Source organism: Neocloeon triangulifer, unplaced genomic scaffold (assembly GCF_031216515.1).
Source record: "Neocloeon triangulifer isolate White Clay Creek 2 clone unplaced genomic scaffold, ASM3121651v1 ptg000003l, whole genome shotgun sequence".
NCBI classification, from domain to species: Eukaryota; Metazoa; Arthropoda; class Insecta; order Ephemeroptera; family Baetidae; genus Neocloeon; species Neocloeon triangulifer.
Window position 1 is genome coordinate 1882010 of NW_026775546.1, and position 24960 is coordinate 1906969.

Consider the following 24960-nt stretch of genomic DNA (forward strand, 5'->3'; position numbering starts at 1 on the left):
ATGTAGATATATGTTTTTTTTTTTTTAATTTTTGAAATTATTTCCATAAAGTTTTCATTACCTTTTCCCAACAGATAATTATACATTCATCGTCTCTTCAAAGCAACCGTGGGGCAAAAAGCATGTCTCGACCTATTTTTACCCCAGACGTGTGCTTAGGCGTTGTGTGCGGCGAAAAGTCCAAGCGCCCCCGCCGTCTCTTGCGCACCCAAACAGTCTCACTCCGTCATTCATTAATCCTCGTTGGCAATCATTGAAAATCCCCGCACGGTCGAGACATCATACTATCTTAGATAAAAAAGGCATACAAAAATAATCATTCGAAGATTAGTCAAAGACTGTATTTTTATAATTTTATTGTTGTTGTATTTCCATTTCACGCATGAAATACATAATTATGAATTTAATATTATTAAATATTTTTTAAGATTATGTTTCAATTGGCCAATTTTGGCTGACATTAGTTATGTATCAGCTTCAACATTGATGCGATATTAAGAGTTAAAAAAAAAACAAGAAAGTTGAAACATTTTATTTAATTAATATTTTCAGAGATGTCAATTGATATTAAAATTTGCAATTAAAAAAAAAGTAAACAGTATTTGGTTAAAAAATTACAATTCTGTATTTTGTAGAATTGAAATTCTATTCGTTGATAATAATCAAGCTTAGATTTTTTTAATTTAAATTTTAAAGAAATTAATAAGCAAAATAACGCTCTCAGCTGCACAAAATTTTAAAAATGAGGTGCAAAAAGCCAAATGGCATAGAGTCGCGCGCACAGAAGGATAAAAAAACTACACAGAGTCGCCGGCCGGTCGGGACAAAAAGGTGAATCAGCGTCTGCAGCCGCTAGTCCAACTGGAGAGGGGCGCACCAAGTCTCACTGCTATAGACTGAGGCACTCGCGTTCGCCGCGCACAGTCGGAACCAGCATGCTGATGGGGCTGGTGCTCGCGGTGGCTGCGCTGCTCGCGTGTCCCGCGGAGGCCGCGGCCCCCACGGAGGCCCGCGCCCGATCCCTCAAGGTACGCAACGCCCTTTGTCCGTACATGGTGCACAAAATCGACCGCAAGATGATCGGCCTGCGGAAGAAGCCCGTCCGCTGGCTGGACGTGCGCTGCCTCCGGCCGTCCGAACTCGTCCGGGTGGGCGACCTCGAGTTCAACTGCACGCAACTCACCTACGAGGCCAGGGTGGGCAAACGCAAGTTCAAGGTGGGCGCCGGTTGCGTGGCCAGACTGATATCCGTCGGTTTGCCGGCGCAAGAGGTGCGAGTGCCCTTCGAGAATTGACCCCGAACGCCTCTTCGGAAGAAGAGTTCGAGCTTCGTTTTCTCACCAAGGTATATCGTCCGAAGAAGAGCTGCTGGTCGGCCCTGCACGGATTGGACATGACCTGGAAACCGGTGGATTTATTTCGACTGGCGATTGCACGATTTTGGGTAATTTTTTATACTGTTTCGCCGTGTGTTGTACGCGCGGCGTTGAACTGCAGTGTATTTGTACATGACTGATGTTGAGAAGGCAGGTGATAAAAACAATGTGACACACTTGTTAACTTTGACGAATTGTTAGACTCACGGCAGGACGTCCACCTACCTCAATAATCGCAATAATATATAATACTTGTTCCAAATTGACATGTTAAAATAAATTAAAACTGTAGTTTGTTTGTTAAAAATTATAAATCTCATAAATAGAACAATGTACTACTGGCGGTTCCTCAAATAAGATATTTTTATTGCTTCCTATAATATTAGGAATTCAAGTAGCGCTGGAAGTGCTTGAAATGGTTAATGCATTTATTAAATGTCGATCAAACTTACTTGTTTTTGCAGCACGTTTGTATTATTTTCTGAAATGAGACCAAATGTGTACTCAAAGTTGTAGTTTTTAGTAATTTATTTATTTATGTATATTTGCCAACAAAAAAAGTGCCAAATAAAATATTTGCAATTTTTTCCAAAGAAAATACACTTTTTTTATTCAGTTTTAAATCCTATTTTAATATTACTATTTTTGGAAATATCAAACTAGAAATGTAATGCATCAACGGACTAGTCATGATCGGTGTGATTCATTATTTTGAACCATGTGGGCGCTCGCTCGGAAATACTGTTTCTTCCTGGGGCGGAAATAAAATGCACGCAGAGCAGCTTCGCTCTCCGCGGCGGCCAGGGGTGATTCATCGTGTGGCTCCTAACGTCCTATCTGATGGTGTTTTATTAATTTGAGCTGCACTCATCGGAGCCGCTCTCGAAAACCATAACGGGAGAAAAAAAAATTGGCGCCGCCGGAAGAGTTGACAAATTCCGAGGAAGGCGACGGCCCGTTCGCAGAATGCACTCTCGGAGAAGAAGAGAAGAAAGCAGCGCGACCCGCCGCACACTTTGGCCCGAGTTCAACAAAATATAAAAAGGATGCAGTCAGAGGGAATCACGCTGCTTCGGGAGAACCACCCATTAAAAACGGAGAACACATTTAAGGATTTTTTTCTCTCCACCTTTTCCTCGAATCGGAAGACGCATTCTAGTATTATATATTTTATGCAGCTGTAATTTTTGCTGCCGGTTTTGCGTGGGGTTACTCTAGTTGAGAGAATTACTCATTTCGCCGCAGATTTTGTTCTACCTGCCCGTTGCACCGAATGACGTTACCCGAGCGCGGAGAATTTATTCCGCTTTCAGGTCGACACCGGCGCGCAGGTGTGCAAATCACAGGTGGCGCGCGACATTGGCCAAGGTCGCGGTGGCGCCCACGCATTGCAAATTTAATACCTTAAAATTTTAAATTGAGAGATAATGGTTTTAATTATTTTATCTTTTTTTTTTAAATTTCGTTATTGCTATTAAAAATCAGTTGAAATTAAACTTACTTAAAATATAACTAAATCCTTCAAAAAAAAATTTATTTCATGACATAATTTCAAATAATCCTGGTTTTCTATAAAATAATTATTTTTTCTTTAATTTTTAATTTTATAAACAAATCAGTTGAAATTAAACTTATTGTTAGTGTAAATAACTAAATCCTTCAAAAAAATTTATATGATGTCATAATTTAAACTAACCCTGGTTTTCTATCAAATATTTCTTTTTTAATTTTTAATTATTAAATTTTACATATCACTGTTCCAATTAATTTCTGTAGTTAATTTAAAAAAAAAAAATTTTCTTGGAAATAATTATTTTTCTTTGCTTGGTCTGTCAATAATGGAAGAAAAATGCAGCAGTAACAATGAAATTGGATGATTTATTTTTTTATTCGTACATATTTACAGGGTCTGCTTAGATTAAATATATAGCAAAATTATCTCAATTATATTTACGTACATTATTCATCGGATTAATTAAAAAAAATCAAATTTTCAGCAGACTAATCTATGATGCAAACAAATCTAATTTTCCAAACTAAATAATGAGAGTGACATAGACTAAAAGCAGGATCGTTGAAAATCAATTTGCAGTACTTGCAATTTGAAAAAAACTGGCTGCTTTTGAAATCAAAGATTTTAAAATAGCACACAGCAAGGTAGTTTTACTAAAACATGATTTGGGTCACAGCAAGTCTTTGCCGATAAACAAAACTTGTTGGATTGAAACGGAAGGAAGTTTAGAAACCATAGGGCAAAATTCTTCCTATCCTTATCTAAAACCTGCGGCTTACTTTCCTTTTATAGAAAAATATAATGTTGGTAGAGAAAGAAAGGGAATTCCAGCGCTGCATTTGCGTCAATTGGGGTTTAAAGGAAAAGAGGGAAAATCTGACTATGTTTCTAACAGTAGCAATAAAAATCAATAGGTGCCACAAAACTGAAATTGATTTCAGTCCGCAATCAGTTTTGCCCTGAGGACTAGGTGTACATCTGCTCGGCCATGCTGGACATCTTTTTCGGGATGTGCACCAGGTTTTCAAAGTAACCAGCCAACTCGTTGATGCTCACTTCTTCTCGTCTGGCCTGTTGTGAGCAAGTCTGCTCTGGGGCAGGGGGCGGGCCGCCCCCGGAGGCGGCATCCCTCCGTCTGCTGAAGCTGGGACCCAGAAAAGTGTCCGGCGGGGAGGATGAGGGGCTGGGGGCAGCAAGGCCTTCGAAGGTGGGTTGAGAGGGGCCTGCTCGGAGGCGGTCCGGCCACCGGAGGCGGTCGACCGGTCGGAGGCGGCACGTGTCCAAGAGAACGGGGTCTAGTTTGAGGAAGCGGGGCCCTGTGTGAGGTTGGGGGCCACTTTCGGGGGTGGTGGGGTTTAGCTGGGGGCGGCGCAGGAGGCAGGTGAGGCGGCTGCGGCGGAGGAGAGGCCCTCGTTCCTGCGGCCGCCGGGTTATTCGACTGTTCCAACACTGACTGGAGGCGGAGGAGGCGGCGCCAGGCGAGCGTCTGGCTTTGTTGCACTGGCAGGAGGGGCGGCTGCAAGCCTCACCTGACAACCGGAGGCGGTCCAGCTGCTGACCACTGCTCTCGGCGGTGGAATCCGATGCTCGCTCTGCACTCCGACATCGCCTGGAAGGATTTAATTAAATTTTATCAATCACATAATTATACATTTATATTAATTGCTATTTATTTTTTATTGTTACAATGTTTAAAAAAAATATTTCAAAAAGTATTGTTGACATAATGGCACCATTACGAATTAAAATTGTGATAAAACTTTAAATAAGTAACCTTTTTAATCAAATTAATGAACATAAATAATTTAAAAAGACAGGCTTTTAATTTGTTTGACAAAATTAGCATAAAATTGTAAATTAAAAAGCTTTTGGAACCTTATTTTGCTCATTTATAAAGTAAGTAAAATTCACACTACATAATAGGTATTATTTTCTTTCAATTTGGTTCTGATTTTAAATAAATTGAAGTACATATGTACGTATTTAAATATAAAAAACCTTCATATATATGTTTAGTAACAAGAAAGTTTCTGAAAATAATGTTCACTATGTACTGCTTCATACAAAATAATGTCAGAAAATTCTAGAATTTTTTATTTAAGGTATGATACTTGTTTACAAACCTTTTGTTTACATCAATCTTCAGACGATCAAATTCCAATCCAAGCGGTGATTCCGCCATCTCAGAGGGTTAAAGCTGCAAAATAAATTCACAAATATGAGGCAAGACGTCAAAATGAGGAATTTGAAAATGCCCCAATAATAGGACCCCCTTGATATTATTTCGGCAACAATATGAAGGGATTTTTATTAAATTTTTATCAATTTTAATGTGAAAATGGCGCGCAATCCATGATTAAATTGGAATTTTCCTGATTAGGGTCTGGTCCGGTGCGCTTGGAGGCTACACGCGGAAATGTCCAAGGCAAACCTGAGGACAAGGTCTTCCGATTTACGGGATGTTCGAGACCAAACACAAAATAGCAGCAGACTGCGCGCGACATTGTTTGTTTACAATCAAAAAAAGCGATCGGAGGCCAATTTTCGGTTGGCGAAACAAGTTTGCCAATTGTAAGGTGCCAAATGCACTTCGTAGGGCCGAATTTGGCGAACGTACCTGCCTGCAAATTGGTGAATTTCTCTGACATTAGAACGCACTTTCCATCACTTCGGTAAAGTCGTCCATGTTGTGACGTCATTCGGCCAGAATTCGTGACGTCACTCAAAACTACAAAGGCGCATGCGTGGTGGAGCCGACCAATCAGAGTGCACTAATCGCTTGTGTGTTGTTTTGGTGTCTCGCATTTTGAACTTGAAGTTTGAAAAGCCCAAAACTGACAAAATTCAGGAAAAACCGGGCAAGTCCCGCAAATTTGATCAGGGAGCTGGAGTGGAAAACGACTAATTAAGTGAGGAAACATTTTTTTTACTGATCTCAGTTTAAGAAAACCTTGTAAAAAACCACACAAAAAACACAGAACACAAAACTGATGTGTAAATTGTGTCCTCAAATGGCTCAAAATACAACTTGTTGTGTTGATCTGTTTTTTCTCTTGATACATAGTTCAAAGTTCAAATAATTTTCTGCAGGAGGCTGATAATTACAAGTGGTTTTTGCACATCAGGATGGCATCCTCATCTTACCATCCTCTAACTAATTTGGTATGTAATTAATAATTCACATCCAAGTCTTATTGTTAGTCTATTTAATTATTTTTTTTTATTGCAGCTGCTGTTAGACACCTCAGATGACAAGAAGAAAAAGTATCAGCATGCTGTGCTAAGCTTGGATAGATGCGCCCAATCTCTGTCTAGCACTGGGATTTCGAAAAATTTGGAGATTGCAATAAGGAATGCCTCCGTCGAGAATGCAGAGCTTTGTAAGGATTTGGTTGGGAAGAGAATATTTCTCTCCTGCCTTGAGAAAAGTGCTTTGGAACTGAAAGAATCAGCAGATCCAATTATTCATCACGATGCAAAAGTAAAATTCAATCAAATTCTCTTTAATATATTTTTGCACTAATGAGACTTTTTAGAATTTATATGCGTATCTTTTGACATCTAATGATTCAAGCCAAAGACTCATGCAACTGATGGGAGTACAAATTCCAAAGCCTGATTTGAATCCACGTACTGTTCACATACTGCAGCTTTTGATGGGAGAAAAGATAAAGGAAATGATGAACTTGTACACAATATATAAGTAAATTTTTAATTCTTTTTGGCTACTTTTCTGATGATTATTTTTTAATCCACAGCCCTACCAGAATGACAACGTTGCAAATCGATGTCAGGAACAAAGTGTTAAAAATATTTGATTTATTAAATCACTGCAGCAAAGTTTTGGACAAGAATACCAACAAGGCAATGTCAAATGAGAAGAAAAAACTGGCCATTCTTCATGACAAGACCAGAGTTTTGATGAAACAGCACCAACTGCAGTATTTCACATTGAAGTTCGTACCTAAATTAAATACGATCCACCAAAATAATAATTATCCGATTTAGAAAACACCAGATTGAGATTTGTCAAAAGATGCTTGGCCCTCAAGGTCCTGAAAACATGCAGATGATCCTGGCAAAATTAAAGCACGAGCACGAGGAAAAGGTCAAGAGTAATGAAGAGAAGAAGAAAAGACTGGAACTATTTGAGGGTCTCGGGGCCGAGTACAAGATTTTGGCCGAGAAATACGCCGAGTTGGAAAAGAAGATCAAGTACACTAAAATGTCGCTCAACCAAATGGAGTCAATGTTCAAGTAACTTCGTGATAAGTTTTTAGCAACTAAAACAAAGTAATCTCATAATTTGCATTTTAAATTATTGTTTCTATATTTAAAAATAAAAATTGTACATGAAATCTTGTAAAGCATTTAATCAAAGTGATCGAGGTAGTTTTTAGTTGTAATTTAGCAACCATCCCTATTTACTTTGCTTCCTTTTTGCCAAACCATTTAGAAAGAGTGGCTTGCTTCTTTGACGGGCTGTCCTTCAAAGGGCTGCTAGCTCTTTTTACTGACGTCTTGTGACTTCCAGGCTCAGGAGGTTCAACAAGTTTGGCTGGGTCATGCTTGTCCCATTCGGTCAAGAACTCTGGTACAAGCATTGAGGTTCTGCAAATTAATTTTGTCATTAACGTAAAAATATGTGAAAATTGTATCTTCATACCCGACTCTGATAGGTTTCAAAGGATGATCTGGTTTTGCGGAGTAAAAATCCTTTTTGACAGGATACCAGTTGATAACCTGCGGCTCCACAAACATTTTCTCAGCTTCTTCTGCATCCACTCTGTCAAAGTCTATCCAGTTCTAAAATAATTTGTGATTTATTTTGTTCATTTTAAATTAAGATATGATCATACATTTAATTTCTCAGGAGTATCTAGTACGACAGGCATTCTGTTGTGACACCAAGAAACCCATTTACCAGCATTCATGGTTATGATGGTGACATTTGGCACTTTTTCCCCTTTGGCGTTGACCCAATGGTGGTAGATCCCAGCCAGTGGGGTCACTCGAGGTCCGTGATAATCTTTGCCCTCTTCGTCTTTGCATGGCTCATCAACAAGGACTCCATGCTCCTGCGGAAGATGAAAGAAGAAGGGCTGCTTTTTACCATCGATGGTTTTCCACTCGTAGAATCCAGTGCAGAGGACGGCACATCTCTTTCCAGTCTTGAAGGCATGTCTGAACAAGGGAGACTTCAGGACTCCTTCGCAGCGCGCGTTGAAAGTGGATAAGCCATGATCGGTTGCCGTTCCCTAAAAATAATTTAAATTTTTGCAATTGTTTTAATTAAATATGTTTTTGTACATACTTTATGGCCAATGGGAATGAAACCCCACAGCATCGGGGTAATGACGACCTGCCCATCTTGTTTCAAAAGACACGGGACAGTCTGGGTGGGTGACAAGTTGTGGTTAATTTTATATTCAAGACTCTCAACTTCCGAGTCAACCCACTCAGGCTCCTCATCTTCAGAGGTTAATTCTTTCTCATCATCAGCAACAGGTTCTGTCTTTATTTTGTCCTGGTGTTTATTGGGCGACTGTTTGTGATCTACGACGTCCTGATGAGGCTCTTCTTTACAGGTTTTCTTCTTGTGGCACTTTTGCCTGGCGAGGGCGCAGGACCTTCGCAGTCCTTGCTTGTTCAGTGTGCTGAAAAATCAGGATAAAAGACAATAATTCATGCGGACATTACAGAAATTTCAGAAAGATACCATGCCAAACGTCCACACATCGCAGGAAGAGGTGAAACAGTTTATGTTTATTTCCACTTATGTATGCTGCAGTGAAAAAATTAAAATTTAAGAAAAAAACAAAAAGCACAGGCACTTTTTTCCCCACTTTTCCTCCCGCGTTTTCAGAATGGGGTGTGGTATGTCAGCACAGGTATGCGGAATACTTTTTACGTAACTTTGTTAGATTTCAAACTATTTGTAATACTTTTCTTAAATTAAAAGATTTTCTATCAATTTTAAAGTACTTGTGGCATTTTAAATTGCAAAATTTGCAAAATTGTCAAAAGTACTTCGCATATTCTTTCGTCCTCTTTTAGATCCCATCCTCACCCCTGTGCCACGATTGTCTTGCGGTGGTGGGGTGGCGCAGTGGCTGCACAGGCCATCAGCCAATCAGGATCGCCTATTGTTGAACCAACATGGCAGATTTTGACAGTCTGATCGCAGTGAACTCAATTTAATTTCGCTGATTAAGACGCTGAAAACTGACTGATCGCGGCTCGAATTCGCTTTAGCTAATTCTCTTGCGAATAAACAGCGTCCGGACTTTGATTGGAGCCGCTGAAAACGCGAATCTGTCGCTGGCCAAGCGCACGACGACGGTTCGAAATTTGCGACTGACGTTCTTGGACTGCGCGAGACTGCAATCTTCTAAAATTCAAATTAATCTAACGGTGAGTGCACCACGTAATTAGCACGGGAACCAAGTTTGCGGAGATTTTTCTCGAACTCGGTGCTGCACTTCGACTGAAATTTTCAGTTTTCGCAGAAGGGAATTCGCGTGAAGGGTGGCGCAAATTTCATTGAGGAAGTCCTTTCGAGTGAATCACTTCGGCTCACAATCTATGTGGCGTAATAAAATCTTTCACTTTCATCCCATAAACGAACGCCACTTGACACTTCGCTCGAGTTACCCTCATTTGATAAAAAAGCAATTTCCACTCATATCGCACTGCTGCTTAATTTAAAGGTTTTTTTTACCACGTCCATTTATTTAAATCCCAATCGAGAATGACCTTCGTGCAAAAAAAAATCGAACAAGGATTATTTTTTTAGGAGAGGAAGTGGAATGCGAAATTAAGACACCTGTCACCACATTCGATTTCGCTGCTGCTGGTGACTTATTTTTTTGCCTCACTTCTGCTGAAAAAAAGTATTCCATTTCCTTTTTATCGCGCACAAAACACTCTAAAATTAGAAAGGCAAATTGAAGGTGTCGGATGGTAAATTAAACACACTCTGCTTTGCGTAATTCGCAGCTTTCTCTACTGCCAAAAATGTCGGTGCTGAATCAGTGCGGTGATGAGCCTGCCGAGTGTCCTCTCTGCATGGAGCACTTGGAAGTGGATGACCTCAACTTTTTCCCTTGCACCTGTGGATATCAGGTAAAAAATTGAATAAAAATTAAATTATAATTTTTGTGAACGAAACTCTAATTTTTTAGTAAAATTCAATTTCCAACAAAAACTTATAATTTGATCAATTTTTTATTATTTTAGATTTGCCGTTTTTGTTGGCATCGCATCAGGACCGATGAGAACGGACTGTGCCCTGCCTGCCGAAAGGCCTACCCTGAGAACCCTGCTGACTTCCGGCCACTCTCCACTGCCGAGATCCAGAAGATCAAGGTGGAGAAGCGGCAGAAGGACCAGCAGCGCAAGCAGAAAGTGACTGAGTCTCGACAGCACCTGGCTTCCGTAAGGGTCGTCCAGCGGAACTTGGTCTTTGTGGTGGGCCTGCCGCCCAGACTTGCCGATGGGGACATTTTAAAGAAGCATGAATATTTCGGCAAATTCGGCAAGATCCTAAAAGTGGTCATCAACCCTTGCAATTCTTATGCTGGTGTACAGGTGACGTTTTTAAAAAGAAAAAACTAATAAATTAACAAGGTTTAATTTTCAGGGTCCAAGTGCAAGTGCGTACGTGACTTATGTGAAGAGAGAAGATTCTTTAAGGGCTATAGCTGCAGTGAATAACATTTCAGTTGATGGGAGGCTTTTGAAGGCCTCTTTAGGAACAACAAAATACTGTTCCAACTTTTTGAAAAACCAGGCTTGTCCGAAGCCAGAATGCATGTACCTTCATGAATTAGGTATTTTAATTAATTTTTTTATTAAATTTCATATAATTTACACTTAAAACGCATAATATTTTCATTTTGTTGCAATGACGTCTTGTTTGGAATCAAAATCACTATTTGAGATTTTTGCGTAAACTTTTTAAATTGTCATACTCTGCAACTTCCTACTGTCATGCCATTTCCACAATATCCTGTTTGGTTGGAATATGATGACATCCTCTGCGCTGCAGCGCTGCTTTTCAATTTCTGTTTACCCGTGTAATCTATAGAATTATTATCACTGTTCCCTAGGAGATGCTGAAGCCAGTTTCACTAAGGATGATATGCAACAAGGCAAACATCAAGAGTATGAAAGAAAACTACATGAACAATTGCAAAACCAAACAAAAGAGCCGTGAGTTTAAATTTCACATCACAAAAATACAAAATTGCTGAGTTGTTAATTCCTGTAGCATATCCAATGATAATCACACGCCTTCTATACACAATTTGGACGTGAACATTAGCAGCAACAACAACAATAACAAGGACACTTGGCCATTACTACAAGATGATCAGGAACGCTCTTCCTCCAGTTCTAGCTCACCTGCACCTCCCTCGGAAACACCAAAGTTGGATGAAATTACGGATAATTTTAATGGGCAAAGGAAAAAGGATGAGTATGTGATTTTTTTTTAATTATAACAAAATTTTTAACTCATCGGAGTATTATAAATTGTTAATTGTTTTATATTTCAGTCGGAAAATTCGAGATAGTTACAGTCAAAGCAAAGAGTTGTCTCCAGTACATCAACAAGCACCGTCACCGTCTTCTTCAACTTCTTCTCTTTCTGGTGGGCCGACATCTTCGACTATGCAACAATCTCAATCTCTATCATCCAGTTCAAGTTCTATTTCTGAAGATGTATTACAATCAAATGCCTCAGAAACACAAGGTAGATTTATCATGCTGTTATTACTCCAAATGTTATCGGATTGTGACAAACAGTTGCCTTGGAAGAAATTCAAAATCAAGCAGGAAATTCGTACTTCTCTTCAAGCCAGTTTGATTTCAATAGCCAGCATAAAAAAGGCATTCAGAAAGAGGCGCAGGGAGGAATGATGCAAGAAAATCTGATGCCCTTGTTAAACTCCTTTGACTGGCAGTCCGCATTTGGATTCGGCAAGAAGCCTGAAGAAAACACCAACAATAAAGGTTTTTAAATTTCTAAATAATTGTCTGTGATAATTCAATTTTCATATTTAGTTCAAGCAACATCTAAAGATATAGAGGATGATCTTGGATTTGATCCTTTTGCTGAAACGCAAAAAGCTCTCGAAGAGTTGATCAAAACAGAAAAGCAACAGCAGGTTTTACAGCAGCAGAGGTCTGCACCCCCACAGATGAACCCGCACTACAGACCCCATCCGACAATAGACATGCACAGGACCACGGCACCACCTCCTGGATTCGCAAACCAACCAATGCGACACAATTTTCAGACACACTTTAACGAAGGCCGGGCGATGAACAGCTCTCACTTCCAAGCACAGGAAAGCAAAATTCTTCCCATCATGAATTTGGCGCAGCATCCGAGTGTGAGCAAAGATGACAATTCTTTTAATATGGCCCACTGGAGACACATTTTACCAAACATTGGCTCTGCATCTCCTAATTATTCAAATGGATTGGCACATAGGCAAATGCAAGCACAACAGCAAAGAGGTACGCAAAAGAAAAAGAAAATTATTAGATTGACCTGTGCCATTTTTGATCTTGCAAGCAAGCTCCCATCTTTTAATTGTGTTTTTTTTTTTTTAATTTAATTTGGTCATACTTGATAACGCAAGGATCAGTTTATGAGCTGGTATATCTTACCATTATTTCAAGAAAACAATAATCCATCTCAAGATAATATTTTGCACTGTCATAAATTAATTTATTGCTTGAGTAGGCCTTTATTTCTTTTGGTGAGTATTGACCTCATTCTTAATTTTTTTCCTCTTCAAAATAGCTATAATTATGTGATATATATTTCTTTAATTGACTTGTTTTTTATTTGTTTTTAGACTGGCAGAACGATTGGACGGCTATGGACCCTGCTATTGTTGCTGCGAGCGCCAGTAACAGAATAATGGTTGACAACAGCTGGAACAAACAGGTGGACCAGAATAGTTATTATCAGCATTCTAACAATTCTTTAGGTAAATATTTGCATATTTATTTCACTAGTGCGTCTTTATTTATGAATTTTACTCAGGCTGGTCTGGAGTGGTGCCAAATTTAGCAGCGACCACAGCTCCTCCTCCTGGATTTTCTCATCCATTCAGAATGGCCACAAGAAGCAACCAGCCGCCTGCAATGGACTCTGAGCTCAAATCCTTGTTACACCAGCTGCATTGATCGGATCACTTAAGAAATTATTTCTTAAAATATTAAATCAACGAAATTTAGCAGACTCGATTTGAGTTTGCCGCTGGTGGTCAAAGTATCTCTTTTTTTTCTATTGGCAGCGTCTGTTGCACAAGCACACATAAAATCAGTGCTGCTGTTAATTTTTTTAAATTTATATTAAACAAAATGTGATTTGCTTTTAATGAGCCAGCTTAGTTCTTTGTGAACTTGAAGCTCATAATTAAATTCGAGATGAGAGAAGTGCAGTTGGACAGAATCAAGTGCAATCTCTAGCAGATTAACAAGTCATTAGGCAAAAGTTGTGGCTAATAAATTTGCAAGTTAATGCATTTTGCTCTCTTTAAAACTGAATCTGCTGATCTCTCGACAAGTGATACCAAAAAAAAAACTGTTTATTTAACCAGAGGGTTTTTTATTTCTAATTTGAAGAGATACTTTTACACCTAATATGTCAAATGATGTCCCTAATTGGTCAAATTTTTAACTCTTTGTCAAATAAGTGGTAACTTTTCCACTTTTTTCCTTTTTTTCTGAGTTCCGAATCACACCAGTTAATCATCACAAATATTGTTAAAAATTTTAGATGGATTCCTGTTAGTCGAGTTGTACCTCCATTGTTCATCGATTACATGCGCAAGAGCCAGAAGAGAAATCTGCTCTCATTTATTCTTCGAAAGAGTCACTTCGTTTTGGGTTTACTTTTCTCTTTTGTTCTTTTGTTTAAAATAATCACAGATCGCCCTTTTCAAAATTCTTTAGTTGTAAAAATCGAAATTGCTCAAGTGCATAAAATCAATTGGCTCCTTTTTGAAATCAAGGGTAATCAAATAATTTTGTTTCGCTCCCAAGAATTGTTATACATGTTAGCGAGACCAAATGCGCGACTGATGATCACAAATGAAATCATTGAGAGAACTTTATGAAGGATGTCAATTTAATTAATTGCGATATTATAATTAACCGATCAATCACTTAAAGGCCCTGTTTCTCTTCTCCAGATGAGTTCTGTCGTATTTTACGCAAATACAAATCGCGGGCTCGGAGTTTGATCAAGCGCGCCGCACCACTGCTGCAGGGTCGATGGAGATCCATCCCCGAGGGTGGCGCGGTGCCGCATAATTATAAACACACACACATTATTTATTATTTCAATAAATATTATACTACTGTAATTAACCACGTAAATTTCATTTCATCAAATCTGTTCTATGTGTATGACAACAAAAGCGGATTCTCCCACTCAGCCGATTTGATTAAAAGCAAACAGAGTCAAAAATCATGACGCGGCGCGGCCCAGTTTGGCCTGGCCACGCAAATTAAAAAGGGGTGAATCGCGTGACCGCAGCCGCACCCCTGCCTCACTGGTCAGCCGAGAAAACTTTCTTGGTCTCGATTTGTTATTCCGTCTTGAGGAGGTCGGCACTGCGGTCGCTCATTCACTCGATCATCAGCCAGCAGCAATGGGTTGTGCCAGCTCTACGATGGCCCCAGGCTCAGTCCTAGAGCCCAATTCAGCGCCAGGGTCGGCGCCACACTTCATGTCCAGGGTGCACCCTCTCAAAGGGATGGAGAATGCCGACGACCTGAGCACTCATATTTTGCCATTGACGCCGCCATCAGGTATACACATTAATTACTAATATTTAAATATTTTTTTCTTTTTACAATCTAGAAGAAATATTTTAACAATTATAATTGAATGGAAAAATAATAGTATTTCCAGGAGGAAAATTTTTACAAAACTATGCCACATTTGAAAATTTTTAGGATAAGAATGAAAATAATTTCAATTTTTATTCGAATATTTTTTAATATCGTCACTAAAAGAGTTAAATAATAACTTTCAATTGAAAAAATTTATTGAACGTAAAACTTTTTAACAAATAACGATATTTAATCTTTGTGGAAAAGAAAAATTAATCAATTAAAAGCAGCACTTAACGCTAATTAAAGAATTTTTCTCTTTCAAAAATTTCTAAAACAGTTTAATCACTAGTGTAGGGTGCGTTTTAAGTGCACAAAATTGCTAATTAAGGCGGCTATATGGGCGAAAATAATTGACTTTCAAATTACGGTGCGCACACCGTCACGGCTTTTGTGAAAAAAATTAATGGAAATTTGTGCGAGCCCTCCGGTAATTAGGTTCTTTATCACCTGATGGCATCTCTCACCTGTGTTCCATGTTCTATGCATAATAAGTGGCGAGGTCTTTTCTTTAGCGCGTGTAATCATTTTCAACTCGCGCACGCCGATGGCTAATTTCAGTTTTCTTTGAGCTATATTTGCCCATTAATTATAATACATAATTCGCGGCCCTGATTTCTGCTAGTCATTTGCGACAAAGAGAACATTCTTTGTAAACTGCTTAAGGGCTATTGAGGAGGGACAGAATAATAAAATGAAGAACTTCTAGCAAGTAATAATAATCATGCACTTCTTCATTTTATAGAAAAAATGAGTTTTACAAATAAAATGGCTATTTTTTCTATATAGACAAATTTTTCTATTAATTTGTATTTGTCAAGCGCCAAAATTAAATTATGCTTTTACTTTAATAATATAACGCTTAAACTCTCAATAATCACGTTCTTGCAATTTAAATTTTAATAAAAATATTTTAATCTCATGAAACTTATGCTTGGCGTTGATTAATTTTTGTTAAAATCTCAAATCTGTCTACGTGAATAATATGCGTTTGCCAATGGCCTTTTTCCATCTCTCAACTTGTAGCCCGGAAAAGCGCAGGGAAATCACGAAACCGCCTACGTAAATCTATAAAATGATAATGGGTCGTCTCTCGAAATAGCCTCTCTCATCACCACAAAGCGCACCGCGCTGTTTGGTCCCAAAATAGAATCATAATATATAAATCCAACGGTCAGGCCAAGTCATGGTTTCATTTGAATGCCTTTTCGAGAAAAGAAAGATGTGTGCGGGCGATTGCTTTCAGCGTCACGTGAGACGCAGATAACGACGACGATAATGAGCGAAATCAAATTACAAAGCTGAGACCGTAAATCACGGCTGTTGCAAGGAACGACTGCTTCTTCCCTCCCGCTCAATCGACTCAACTCAATTATTCAAATTTCCTTTGTTCTCTCAACGCGTTCACCCATGAACATGACGCAGGTCGCTGCAACCCGCCAAGTTCACTCATAAGCTTCTATAGAGCGAGACGGAAAAAAATTAATATAATGAAACATTCGACAAGTGCAGATTTGCATAACATGATTTTGAGAGTCTATTTATTGGATATCACATTAAATGAGAAGGTCAAAAGCAAAAGGTTGGTTTAGTTTTTTTTAACAGTTTTATGGATTTAAGATAATTATTTGAAATTGAAAGCTAAGACTTTAAAAGGTGGATTACACATGGAAAAACGAACCCAAAATGCATGATATGAAAAATTAAAAAAAATAAAAGGGTATCTTATAACGTTTTTAATTTCTATTTTGCAACCAAGCAGGAAGCCCAGTTTAAATTTTTAAAATAATTTAATTCTTTTTTTATAATGTGAAGCATTATGTTCATCTGTTAGTTCTTTTTGAAACCGGGTATAAGAGCTAAAATATTGTCTATATATTATCACAAGATCTTATCATTCAGAAGAAAAACGTTTTTGAAAATATTAGTACTCTCAATCAGTATATCAGGCTCAGCGCTCTATTTGAAAATAAAAGCAAGATCTCGTGTACAAATTTCTCCTATCCGATAAACACGAGAAACCAAAATGGTTCTCCCTTTTCTCTCAAGTATTGTGACTACCAACAATAAAATTTATTACTTTTTCTGTGCGGTGCTGCTAAAAAAAATCCATCGCGTGTGTAATTTAATTATTTAAGTTACATACTTCTTTTTACTCAAATTAATCCATCTAAAATAAATGATAAAAATATAAAAAATTATTAATCACATTGGTTCAGATATAAAATTGATTATTTATTACGACTTGACCGGCTGCAACATCGATCTTGACTTAAATCAAAGCGTGAACTTCTGTAAAAATGAGACAAGTCAGTAAAATATCAAGCACAAACTTTACGGATCAAGGCCGCGTGCATAAAAAGTAGTCCAAACTCTCAAGCAGGGGTGCATCCTAATCAGCGCCAAGAAGTAAATCAAGGGTGGCGCGCCCCAGAAAGTATACACCAGACTAAGAAGTGTGTCACCAAAATTGTTGAATAAACGATTTCAAGTGCGACACAATAATCGTGAGAGGAGCAATTTATTTCCCCCGCGTCAAGAATCTTCTCAATGAATCAAAAAGACTCTCTTTGTTAGAAATTTAGGTTACTCCGATCGGACACAGATGGTCAGCCGAGATAAAATTCAATAAATCCGCACGTGAAAATCGATGGATCAGATCGCGTGCGGGGGCGCGAAAATGAAATCTAGGCAGGGTGTTACTAGAATGTTTACTTCGCGTGGTTACGAGTCTCGTATTGACTCACTGGGATATAAAATGTATAAAAAAAATTAGCGATAGAAGTTATAGAAAGCAGTGCATGCTGGGGTCAGACGTGTGGTGGGAAAACTGTTTCATGCCTGGCTGCAATCGAGCCGATGTTCTCGAACGGCAATTAAGCTGCACGCTTTAAGTGCTACTTGTTCAATGTATTAAAACCACATACCTGTAAATAAGCAGACGAAGACTGAAATAAATTATAGAAAGTGATTAGCAGTGCAGATTTTTAATTTTAAGAACAGATAGTCTCACAAATATGTTATGAATTAAATTAAGAGAAAAAACAATTTTGAATGAACTATAAACTTCATATATATTAAAATTGAAAAATCGCTGGTAACCCAAACAAATTGATTGAATTTTTCAAAATCAACGATTGATTTTTATGGTGACTAGAATAAATACAAATTTTTAATTTTCTATAAAATTCGTAAAATTCGACTGATTATGAAATTTCCATTTTTTGATGATCGTTAACTTTGAAAATCTATTTTTTGACACCATTTTTATGAAATTAAAGTGGAGAAATTTTATTATTTGATTATTATTGAAGTGCATATATGTTTTTTTTTCTTTGCAATTTTACTCAATCTATAAATTGAACAACCCCTTTACAATTGAAAGCTATGCAACCTGTTCTTCAAGCACGTTGGCACGGTTGCATAATTAGTCGCTCACATTAGTAAATCTTTGACAATTTTCCAGATGGAGGAGACACAGAAAATCTGGACAGTGGTTACCACGGTGCAAAACGGATGAGCCAAATGAGCAACGACTCGATCGAGTCGATGATGATGCACATCATAGAAAAAGAACGAGACGCCGTTTTGTCCGAGATCGAGTCCATGTGTCCGCCCGAAAACAACAACAACAACGAGTTGGAAAATCCTCCGAAGAAAAGCTACGACGAGAAGTTTTACGCGGAGAGTGCGGAGCACGAGGATCTGAAAGCGATGGAGCCGATCATGGAGACGCAGGAGGAAGAGAAAACGGAGAATTCGGAAGCGGCTAATGATGAGGCGAAAGACGAGGAGCGTCTTAATGAGACTGCAGAAGCAGAAGCGGCGACAGGTGAGCTAATTAATTGGAATTTCAAAATCGCGTGTGCTGAGAATGCTTTTTGTTTGCTCGCAGTCGAGCAGAGTGACGAGCGAAATGAGGAAACCGAGTCGACAGCAGGCGAGAATGTCGGAAAGGCGCGCCAGGAAAAGATGGAACAGGTATACATATGTGTTATACGTTCATGTGCAAATAATATGGGGAGAATTTCATAAGGAGAGAGCAAAATGCTTTCCGCTAAATATTCGTTTGCGCGACAAACATCTATTAACAGAGCAAACACCAAAACTCCATGACATTAATTTTCCAGAGAGAAATTTGTGGATCTTTCAATTTGATCAGTTTTGATGGCGAAACCAATCTATAATTCAAAGTTATGGAAACTCTAAAATAATTATTTATTAATATTTAACATCAAGTTTTCCTGAATTTATTTCAATAAAAAAATTTAAAAAATTCATAAATAATATTTTCTCACTTGCCTTCAAAATTAAAACGGAATCTGCGGCTGTTTATCTCCACTTGGGCACTGAGTCTGTAGAACTCAAAATCCCTGAACCTCCTTTTTATATGGCGCATAATAAAAGGGCAAAGTGAGTTTTTTTTAAAGTCAACCAAGGCTTCCTTTGGCAAAGGAATTCTTTTTGATACGACTGATTCAGAGAAATTCGCTAGTGCGGGGTGCCGTTTTATCCAACGATTTCTTTTTAGAAAATAAAAAAAGTTTTTGCCAAAAATTATTTCAATTTACTTTTTTTTTTAAAATAGGGGATAAATTGTTGATTTTATCTGTATCTAAATGTACTGCTTTCATTGCCAGTTGAAAGTAAAAATTTTTATTAAAGGCAATTTTGTCAACTTTGAGAAATTCTAGAAATTCATTATGTCAATTTAGTGTCATATTTTGGGTTTCACTAGCAAATTTTTACAGATAGGTTTTCTATTATTAATAACAATAATTAATATAATTGCAGCAATTGGAACAATAAAACAATAGTGAAGAATGAAATTTATCAAATAGACACAATTCATAAAGATATTCGGCACAGACCAAGAATCCCATTCAAATAATGGAAACTAATTTTCTTTTGCAGTCACCACCAACAGTCGTGGTGAACAAAGCCGAAGGAGAAGAAAACGGAGGATCGCTGGAGGCGGCCCAGAACGACGAAGATGGAAGTTCCGAGCTTCTCTTTGACTTGAGTGCCGAGGACGTGGAGATGCTGGAGGCCCAGTTGCGAGAACTCTCCGTCCTCAGTCCGGATCCTGCGGTGGCGGAAAACGCGTTGGACGCAGCCACCGCAAACAGCCAGCCGGAGGGGCCGACGGCGCAAAGTGCAAAAGAGGAAACTCGGGCCGAGGCGTAGTGAGAATAGGGGAATAAACGAAAAATCCATTATATATGCGAGAAAGGGTGAAATAAGATTTTGTGTCACTGGGGTGTAAATAAAAGAGGAGATGGAGGGTTGAAAATAAGTGAGCAGGGTTAATTTCAGGGAGCAAAACTTAAATATTTGTCAAGAAAGTTTTCTTTAAATTAATAGTCTCAAAAATATTGTAATAACAATTGAAAATTTCCTAAAAAACTGAATCTGGGCTTAATCTTTCTGAAAAAATTAAAAAAGTAACTGTTGTTTTTCATATTTAAGGCCCACCGGTTTCAATTTTAAAATTTTTAATTAATTTCAACTTTTAGAAAAACAATCGATAATTGCTCACAAATGCTGCTTTTGTTAGTAGGGACCAAATATATTGAAAGTTATAAGAAAATTTATAGACAGATTTTATACGCAGGTATATTTTATGGATCTCTGGTAAGACTAAATGTGCAAAAATGCCAATAAAATGTATTTATTGATGTAATAAATTAGAATTATTATTTATTCCTCTATTCATTGAAGGGTGTGCTCAAAACGAAATGATTAATTTTGATGGTGATTTTCATTCATAAGAAATAGTTTTCAGTGAAAATTTTGTATTTTGCAAAGACTCATTTGATAATGATATTGGATACATTTTTTTTACAATATCACATCACTTCCCTTTATTTTGTTTTATTACTTGTTTTTTTATCAGCTCTTGACCGAAATTGATCCTCTAGATATAATTAAAAGTCATTCAATTAATTCATATTTTAAGATTGCTTACTAAATTTTTTGAGAAATGTTCCTCGATCCACATCAGGTAACAAACGATTAATGAAGAAAGGTCATTTTTATAGAGCAGAAAAAGGAAAAACGTGGCCTTTATATAGGAGGAAATAGAAAATATTAAATCATCAAATATATTTTTTTTTTTTATTCAGAAATAAATTATTTATTTGTGTAAAGACTGTAATCACTATACTGCTGGCGGTGTGTTTGTTGGTAAACAAAGAAAACTCCAGATCAAGCAGAGCCACACAGCAGGCACGTGCTCTCATTTCCCATTATTAAACCTGTCCGACTGCTCTATCCATATAATAACTTGCATTGGGAAACACACATAATTCACGGATGCTTTGAATACAAAGAGAGCGTGTGTGTCTGTTTACCGTGTTGCTCACCATAAGCGGCTGGACCTGACTTTTATGCATACGTGCACAGGTACCTACCTCACCGAACCGTCAAACAAGAAGGTACGACGTGATGTACCTCACTCGCCACGCTCAATAAAGCCAGGTGCTCGCGACCACTTCGCTTTACTCGTCCCGCAAACCACATCAAACGCGCACACACATACGCCGACAAACCTACCCTTCCATAAAAAAAAACACACGTGAGCAGCAGCACCCCAACAATGTCAACGATTTCGATCTTTAAGAACCTGCACATTGTAAGTTTGCTTTAATTATAATTTTGTTTTTAAAGAAGTGAATTAAAATATTGTTTAAAAATTATCAGGTTATATAAGTTTTTGATTCTGATTTTGAGTCAAGAGAACAACAATTGAACAAATTACGGATGATGCAAAAAATATTTCAAAACTGTGTATTAAAAATATAAGTTCAATCAAAAACTATAAAAATTCTGATATTTTTTTCTAATTACTATAATTACATAATAATTTTTAGAATCTGATTTTAACTGAGAAACAATCATGTGAATTGAGTAGCAAATAATTATAAATTAAAAAAAAAAAAATTGGCAGAGTTGACTTAAAAAAATTACAAAAATTGAAATGACATAACAACATTTAACAATGATGTCAATTTTTGTAAGATTTAAATCAGTATTAATCTATATTTAAAACAAAAGTGAAGACATGGTTTGCTTATAACCGTAAATCAGGTTGGGAACCAGGGCCAGACCAATAATTTGAAAACATACCAAAATGGACTGCTTGCACTTTCTTCGATTAGATTTGTGCAAGGCTTACTTTTCCCGCGCCAAGTAGTAACAAGGTCGGCCTTTGCTGAGCGCCTTGCTATTTTTATAACGGTGATATCGGAACGCTCAAGTCGTTACAGGCCGTTCCCAAATTATATACCATTGTATAAAATCAAATATTATTCAATTTTTTTTTTTATTTTAACTAAAACCATTATTAATTTTTAACAAAATACAACTTCGATGGAAGGAAGGAAAAAATTCACGCTCAAAAATATAATGTTTGTTGATATTAAGAACTTCTTAGTCGTTCGGCATAAGCCATAAGCCGATTTAAGCGATTATTGGAAGACACTTGGAAATTTTGCCCAAATTATTTGTAGTTGGCATAAAAACTTGATTAGACAACTGAAGAAAATTAAAATTTTATTCCCATAAATGAAACTTTTGATTTTGAAAATAAATTATTATTCAGCCCAATCAAAATTGTTAGGCTGGCTTTGAAGACGGCCTCGTAAAAGTCAGCTGTTTGAAATGACGTCAGTCATTTTGCCGTCACACGCTCTCTGGTGCTCACTGGTGCTCATTCCTCAATATTCATCGAAACTCGTCCCCTGCGGGTGGAATTGGCTGCAATTAATTTCGGCTCGGCATTAAATTTGTGAGTACAACCAACGACCCCAAAATCGGCTTTTCACTTGACATATTCATGACTGAAAATTAATTACTATACAGGAGCGGGAAAATTAATTCGCACACGTCACGGTCCGCGTGGGGAAATTCCGATACGGCGGAAATTATGTAACCTAGGCAAATTATTGAGTAATGAGGCGTGCATGAGCAATCCAATTAATTTAATCAATTTGAGATTTGATTAAAAGCAAGAACACGCGCCGACCTTGAAACGTACACCAGGAGTGAATTTTGAACTTTGAAATCAAATGTTGCAAAATTATATTACTTGGTTATATTTTATATTGAATTGAAGAATTGCGGCAAAATGTGCTGAATTAAAAAAAAATATTAATAAATAATAATTGAAGCTACTTGCATATACTTTAAAAATCTTATTATTTTATCTTAATACAGTATTATTCCTATTAATCTCATTTTGAAATGAAAAATGAAACCGTTGTTAACAGGCACCTCGATTTCCATCCACAATGTCGACCCCCACAGCCAAATTCGCACCCGCTTCGCCAAATTTTGGGGATGAGAGCAGGGTCGGCAAGTTGCAGAGGAAAATGCAAGAGGCGCCACTTTTCCCCATAGGTGAGAAATTTAATTGAGAATTATTTGATTACTTTTTCTTATTATTGAACTTTATTTATTTTAAATACGCTGACAATAAGAATGACTTTTTATTTGATATGATATCTAATAAAATTTTTCTAATAACTCAAAATTTTAAGGCATTATGGGTCTACTTGGCGCCCTCGGCTACGGAGCTTATAGTTTCAAGAAGAAGGGCAATATGTCAACTTCAGTTTTCCTGATGCAACTCCGAGTGACCGCTCAAGGTGCAGTAGTCGTTTGTCTGACTGCCGGCGTTGGATATTCTCTGATCAGGGACTTTGTTCTGCCGAAAATGAAGTCTGCTGAGCACTAAGAGCGTTTTTTCAATAAGAGGTAAATAAAAAAATGTTTTAATTTAAACTAAAACATAGTAAAGATTTAGCTGTAAATTAAAAGTTACAATAATTAGTCGTTCTGAAAATTTAAATCTAAGCTTGTAGTTTATTTGCATTTTTTTTATATAATAAATCAAATATCAAGTTTTTAAGAATAAAAATAATTTTTGATGTTATTTTTTAAAATTCAATTAAAAAATTCTCTATTGTGTAATAACAATTTATTTTTATTTATTTTTTTTGTATTTATTGCATTTTTAATTATTTTAATTATTTATTTCTCTTTTTTAAAATTTTATATTGCATTACAAGATTTTGTTGGTAAATCAGAATGAATTTAAATAGAACCTTCTAACTTTTGTTGCAGATAGGAAACGTAATAATTAATAAAATGGCCAAGTTTGACTGTGATGCCTGAGCGACTGAACTAACTTTTTTCTCAACGTCAGGATGAATATTGTAAGGGGCTGGACCCCAAAATGTTTTGCATCGTTAAGTGTATGTTCCTTATTGAATTTTTTACATGTACAAAACGATGATGAAGCGAGCGCGACTTGTATATCTATTTTCGCCCCTCGAGTGAATATTTTATAAATATGTAAATATCCCAAAGAGCGATAACCGAGCCGCATTATACGCGAGCAAATTGAGATTGACAATCAGCCTCTCTTGAGCGCTACTTTGGGGCACCAAATGCGAGGAATTGGAAATCACGTCCCGCTGAATTTGAATATTTCCTGCTTTTGACGAGAATATAAAACACAAGAGCGCCAGGGAACGCCACTCAAGGATGAATGGAATTACCACAAATCTGAATAAAATTATTTACGATCAATAAGAGTCAAGCTCCGTCTTTGTTTCACTCAAAAAAGGGAAACACCATGGTAAAAAATTCAATAATATAATCCTATTAAAATCGTTTTGAATAATTTCATTTCATCGAATTTTGTAGAATCCAACCACAAAATTTTAATTCTGTTTACAACAGAAGATTGGTAATTTTTTATGGATTGAGCTAATTTTATTATTGCGTTTTTTCATATAAAAACGTTCATAGTATTTGTAACCATTAAAAATATCTGTTATAAATTTTGAATGAAAATACAAAAACATCCCAAATTTTATCTCTAAAACTGGAAAAACTGTTTTGCATCAAAATTTTATGACCAGAGACCCTTTTGAAAATCCAATAAAAATATTGGAAAATTTTTTTGGAATTTTTTATTGAAATATCACTTACTCTGTACTTAAATTTATTATAATTCAGGCTGTTTTAAAAACGAGGAAAATACTAAGGTCTTGCAGCTGTGGATTGGCAGACACGTACGTATGTTTCCATGTTTGTCGTGATAATTATTTTATAAGTAAGGCGCACGGAGTCGACCTGGAGCCG

General features: G+C 37.1%; 6 protein-coding genes across 10 annotated transcripts; 4 read left to right on the top strand and 2 right to left on the bottom strand.

Moving 5' to 3' along the window:
• Positions 1-3234: 3234 nt before the first annotated feature.
• LOC132205787 (uncharacterized) lies at positions 3235-5604 on the bottom strand. 2 transcript variants are annotated; one of them, XM_059635063.1, is made up of 3 exons: positions 5507-5604; positions 5013-5086; positions 3235-4498 (listed from the first exon to the last, which is right to left on the bottom strand). In XM_059635063.1, the coding sequence occupies exons 2-3, from the start codon at positions 5069-5071 to the stop codon at positions 3856-3858; spliced, it is 702 nt and encodes a 233-aa protein (XP_059491046.1). In that variant the 5' UTR covers positions 5072-5086; positions 5507-5604; the 3' UTR covers positions 3235-3855. The 2 variants fall into 2 exon arrangements, with proteins under 2 accessions (XP_059491046.1, XP_059491047.1); XM_059635064.1 differs by having other exon boundaries at positions 5511-5595.
• A 37-nt stretch (positions 5605-5641) lies between these two features.
• Positions 5642-7246, top strand: LOC132205786 (uncharacterized). Its single transcript, XM_059635062.1, has 6 exons — positions 5642-5798; positions 5980-6051; positions 6119-6370; positions 6426-6592; positions 6648-6845; positions 6898-7246. The coding sequence occupies exons 2-6, from the start codon at positions 6016-6018 to the stop codon at positions 7148-7150; spliced, it is 906 nt and encodes a 301-aa protein (XP_059491045.1). The 5' UTR covers positions 5642-5798; positions 5980-6015; the 3' UTR covers positions 7151-7246.
• Positions 7198-8900, bottom strand: LOC132205785 (abasic site processing protein HMCES). 2 transcript variants are annotated; one of them, XM_059635061.1, is made up of 6 exons: positions 8736-8900; positions 8609-8674; positions 8204-8546; positions 7749-8147; positions 7556-7695; positions 7198-7500 (listed from the first exon to the last, which is right to left on the bottom strand). In XM_059635061.1, the coding sequence occupies exons 2-6, from the start codon at positions 8626-8628 to the stop codon at positions 7314-7316; spliced, it is 1089 nt and encodes a 362-aa protein (XP_059491044.1). In that variant the 5' UTR covers positions 8629-8674; positions 8736-8900; the 3' UTR covers positions 7198-7313. The 2 variants fall into 2 exon arrangements, with proteins under 2 accessions (XP_059491044.1, XP_059491043.1); XM_059635060.1 differs by having other exon boundaries at positions 8724-8900.
• A 127-nt stretch (positions 8901-9027) lies between these two features.
• On the top strand, positions 9028-13947 carry LOC132205784 (CCR4-NOT transcription complex subunit 4). 2 transcript variants are annotated; one of them, XM_059635058.1, is made up of 11 exons: positions 9028-9303; positions 9889-10014; positions 10129-10479; positions 10532-10721; positions 11001-11103; positions 11162-11368; positions 11448-11644; positions 11698-11904; positions 11956-12414; positions 12759-12893; positions 12950-13947. In XM_059635058.1, the coding sequence occupies exons 2-11, from the start codon at positions 9907-9909 to the stop codon at positions 13090-13092; spliced, it is 2100 nt and encodes a 699-aa protein (XP_059491041.1). In that variant the 5' UTR covers positions 9028-9303; positions 9889-9906; the 3' UTR covers positions 13093-13947. The 2 variants fall into 2 exon arrangements, with proteins under 2 accessions (XP_059491041.1, XP_059491042.1); XM_059635059.1 differs by having other exon boundaries at positions 11004-11103.
• A 473-nt stretch (positions 13948-14420) lies between these two features.
• LOC132192813 (dynein heavy chain-like protein 2) lies at positions 14421-20452 on the top strand. Of its 2 annotated transcripts, none has more exons than XM_059612976.1 (4): positions 14421-14724; positions 18275-18640; positions 18704-18789; positions 19723-20452. In XM_059612976.1, exons 1-4 carry the CDS (start codon positions 14565-14567, stop codon positions 19993-19995), a joined length of 885 nt encoding a protein of 294 aa, XP_059468959.1. In that variant the 5' UTR covers positions 14421-14564; the 3' UTR covers positions 19996-20452. The 2 variants fall into 2 exon arrangements, with proteins under 2 accessions (XP_059468959.1, XP_059468960.1); XM_059612977.1 differs by lacking the exon at positions 14421-14724 and adding an exon at positions 16274-16390.
• Positions 20453-21285: 833 nt separating this feature from the next.
• Positions 21286-24591, top strand: LOC132192491 (HIG1 domain family member 1A, mitochondrial-like). Its single transcript, XM_059612474.1, has 4 exons — positions 21286-21442; positions 23079-23208; positions 23349-23565; positions 23935-24591. Exons 1-3 carry the CDS (start codon positions 21407-21409, stop codon positions 23543-23545), a joined length of 363 nt encoding a protein of 120 aa, XP_059468457.1. The 5' UTR covers positions 21286-21406; the 3' UTR covers positions 23546-23565; positions 23935-24591.
• The last annotated feature ends 369 nt before the right edge of the window (positions 24592-24960 follow it).

Bases quoted from the DNA above. Each gene is read 5' to 3' on its own strand.
- LOC132205785 (XM_059635061.1), bottom strand. From the start codon at position 8,628: ATGTGTGGACGTTTGGCATG. The intron at 8,148-8,203 runs GTATGTACAAAA...AATTATTTTTAG, and splicing joins TCATTCCCATTGGCCATAAA to GGAACGGCAACCGATCATGG. The intron at 7,696-7,748 runs GTATGATCATAT...AAATTATTTTAG, and splicing joins ATACTCCTGAGAAATTAAAT to AACTGGATAGACTTTGACAG.
- LOC132192491 (XM_059612474.1), top strand. From the start codon at position 21,407: ATGTCAACGATTTCGATCTTTAAGAACCTGCACATT. The intron at 21,443-23,078 runs GTAAGTTTGCTT...CGTTGTTAACAG, and splicing joins TCTTTAAGAACCTGCACATT to GCACCTCGATTTCCATCCAC. The intron at 23,209-23,348 runs GTGAGAAATTTA...CAAAATTTTAAG, and splicing joins GGCGCCACTTTTCCCCATAG to GCATTATGGGTCTACTTGGC.
- LOC132205786 (XM_059635062.1), top strand. From the start codon at position 6,016: ATGGCATCCTCATCTTACCATCCTCTAACTAATTTG. The intron at 6,052-6,118 runs GTATGTAATTAA...TTTTTATTGCAG, and splicing joins ACCATCCTCTAACTAATTTG to CTGCTGTTAGACACCTCAGA. The intron at 6,371-6,425 runs GTAAAATTCAAT...GAGACTTTTTAG, and splicing joins TTATTCATCACGATGCAAAA to AATTTATATGCGTATCTTTT.
- LOC132205784 (XM_059635058.1), top strand. From the start codon at position 9,907: ATGTCGGTGCTGAATCAGTGCGGTGATGAGCCTGCCGAGTGTCCTCTC. The intron at 11,905-11,955 runs GTTTTTAAATTT...TTTCATATTTAG, and splicing joins AGAAAACACCAACAATAAAG to TTCAAGCAACATCTAAAGAT. The intron at 12,894-12,949 runs GTAAATATTTGC...AATTTTACTCAG, and splicing joins GCATTCTAACAATTCTTTAG to GCTGGTCTGGAGTGGTGCCA.
- LOC132192813 (XM_059612976.1), top strand. From the start codon at position 14,565: ATGGGTTGTGCCAGCTCTACGATGGCCCCAGGCTCAGTCCTAGAGCCC. The intron at 14,725-18,274 runs GTATACACATTA...ACAATTTTCCAG, and splicing joins GCCATTGACGCCGCCATCAG to ATGGAGGAGACACAGAAAAT. The intron at 18,641-18,703 runs GTGAGCTAATTA...GTTTGCTCGCAG, and splicing joins AGAAGCAGAAGCGGCGACAG to TCGAGCAGAGTGACGAGCGA.
- LOC132205787 (XM_059635063.1), bottom strand. From the start codon at position 5,071: ATGGCGGAATCACCGCTTGGATTGGAATTTGATCGTCTGAAGATTGAT. The intron at 4,499-5,012 runs GTTTGTAAACAA...AAATCCTTCCAG, and splicing joins AAGATTGATGTAAACAAAAG to GCGATGTCGGAGTGCAGAGC.